This window comes from Nematolebias whitei, chromosome 2 (assembly GCF_014905685.2).
Source record: "Nematolebias whitei isolate Nwh7 chromosome 2, NemWhi1, whole genome shotgun sequence".
NCBI classification, from domain to species: domain Eukaryota; kingdom Metazoa; phylum Chordata; class Actinopteri; order Cyprinodontiformes; family Rivulidae; genus Nematolebias; species Nematolebias whitei.
Genome location: NC_056499.1, coordinates 59,825,128 through 59,827,630, shown reverse-complemented (window position 1 = coordinate 59,827,630; position 2,503 = coordinate 59,825,128). Strand labels below are relative to the sequence as shown.

Sequence of the window (2,503 nt, the reverse complement as noted above, 5' to 3'; positions counted from 1 at the left end):
TAAATGAGCTCTGACCCGTGGTTTGTTTCAAGGAAGGAGCAGGCTGTAAAAACACTCGGAGCTGCAGCTTCACGGTTCCGAGTGGAGTCACTTTACTGCAGTTCACACACACGCTTACTAATGTGAAGGCACCTTTCTAGCTTATCAAGATTCTCAAAGCTCTTTAGAAACAATCTGTGCCTCATTTACCCATTCATACAGCACTCTACTAGATCTCTACAAAGAATAATCAGAGCTTTATCACATTCATACACCGATGGGACACATCAGAGGCAATGAGGGGTTCAGTGCCTTGCCCAGGAACACTTCAGCATGTGACTGCTGGTGGAATCGAACCCCCAACTCTCCCATTGGAGGAGACTGCTCTAGCCTCTCACCCACAGCTGCCCTCAGCTGAAGAGGATTATTATTTAATATATGTAAATAAATGTAAATAAATGTCTAAAAAATAAACTAATGTATTTTTACATTGGTTTATTTTTTAGACATTTTTTCTGTACAGTTACAGCTGTTTGTTAGTAAATGTGCCTGTGTGACAACTGGGACAAAGCTTTGACTCAAATATATTTTTGTTATTACTGTATGGAAAGAAAAAATATTGAGATATATATCATATATCGTGATTTATCATAAAATGTCGAGATATTAATTTTGGTCCATATGGCCCAGCTCCAAGTTGCACTAATACCAAAAGTCATAGCAGGATTGTCCTGAAAAAGCTGAACATTTTGAAATAACCATCCAACCATCCATTATCTTCCGCTTATTCCAAAGTCAGGTCGCGGGGGCAGCAAGTTGAGCAGGGAGGTCCAGACATCTCTTTCCACAGCCACTTCTTCTGCTCTTCTGGGATGATTCCAAGGCGTTCACAGGCCAACTGAGAGACATAGTCTCTCCAGCGTGTACTGGGTCTTCCCCGGGGTCTCCTCCCAGTTGGACGTGCTTGAAGCACCTCCCTAGGGAGGCGCCCTGGGGACATCCTTACCAGAGTTCATGACCAGAGGTGAGGGTAGGAATGTAGACTAACCGGTAAACAGAGAGCTTTACCTTACAACTCAGCTCTCTCTTCACCACTACAGACTGGTACAGAGTCTACAATACTGCAGATGCTGCACCAATCCGTCTGTCAATCGCACGCTCCATTCTTCCCTCACTATTTTGAAATATGATTTTTTTGAAATAACACAAAAATTGTGGAACGAGAATCGTGCTGAAAAATGTACAGAAGAAAAATGGATCACAACAGTGTGAACGCTTCATAAACATTCACTCAATGAACGATGCATAAAATCTTGGAATTGAAAGCAGAAGTCAGGCAAACGTCCTCCTTTTTTTTTGAGAGAGAGAGAGAGAATAGAACCAGCAGTCTTTGTGTTTGTCCATTCAGGCCGAGGACCTGCAGCTGCTGATGCAGAAGATGGAGAACTGGGCCCACAGACTGTTCCCCAAACTGCAGTTTGAAGATTTCATTGAGAAGGTGGAGAAGCTTGGCAGTAAGAAGGAAGTGCAGGTGAGATGGATCTGCTGATCTTCAGGTGTACTGAGCAAATCCAGGTCAGGTTCTAAAGGCCCCTTTCTGTGCAGACTTGTCTCAAGCGAATACGTCTGGATATGCCTCTGACTCATGAGGACTTTCAGGATAAGGACGGTAAGAGACGACACGGTCCAGATCTTCTTGTCATCCTTTAGCCGTCTTCAATGATAGTTCTCTCATTTGTAGCTGAAGCACAACCACCAGCTGAATTACAAGCCTTCGAGGATTTTGATCCCTTCAGCAGTGAGAGTGCCATTAATGTCCACTCAACACCGGCCCCCCCAGCTCTTGCTACCCCCTCTCTCACTGAGGAGCAGCTCAATCAGATACAGCTAAACCGGCAGCGAGCGATGGAGAGGAGGCTCGCCCGACAGCACCAAATGGGTGAGACCAACGACAATCGGTGTTTTCATCTTCAACCGACATGTTGTACAAACTGAAGCAAAGGTCCAGGTTCTGAGAAAGGGAGCATCTGAAAAAGAACAAAAATATTAGGGGACAAATATTTATGCAGTCACATATTTTATGTTCAATGTTTTTGTTTAATTAGCATTACTTAGTTAGACAGACTTGATGTCAACACCAAAGGTTTCTGGAACGTCGTTTGTGCAAAAGGTTAATTTATACTGACAATGATGCCAAGAAAGCTTAAACCATCCTAGGGGCTGAATACTTTTTATCCACCTTATTCCTAGCCCTCATGCTGCCTTGAGTGAATTATGGGAACAATTTCCGGCATGGGCCAGAACCAGTGTTTGTTTATCTGTGAACAGTACAAGTTAATGTAGTTTCTCTGATCATTGTGGATTTAATTTAAACATGTATGATCAACACCTATCAGAGCTCAAATAGGACAATATAATCATATCACGGCCTGCTGAGGACGAGGGATGGAGGACAACCTGAAGAAGTGGCTGCAGATTACATCTACTAGCATATTTAGCTACATCTACTAGCATATTTAGCTAC

At 43.3% G+C, this 2,503-nt stretch overlaps 1 protein-coding gene across 1 annotated transcript in view; it reads left to right on the top strand.

The window, feature by feature from the left end:
* tipin (timeless interacting protein) overlaps positions 1–1,918 on the top strand; it is a gene marked incomplete at its 3' end in the record, with an annotated part of 20,831 nt that extends 18,913 nt beyond the window's left edge. Inside the window, 3 exon segments of the mRNA XM_037697749.1 lie at positions 1,388–1,510; positions 1,585–1,648; positions 1,721–1,918. Of these exon segments, the coding sequence (XP_037553677.1) occupies positions 1,388–1,510; positions 1,585–1,648; positions 1,721–1,918 (385 nt within the window).
* Between the last annotated feature and the right edge of the window lie 585 nt (positions 1,919–2,503).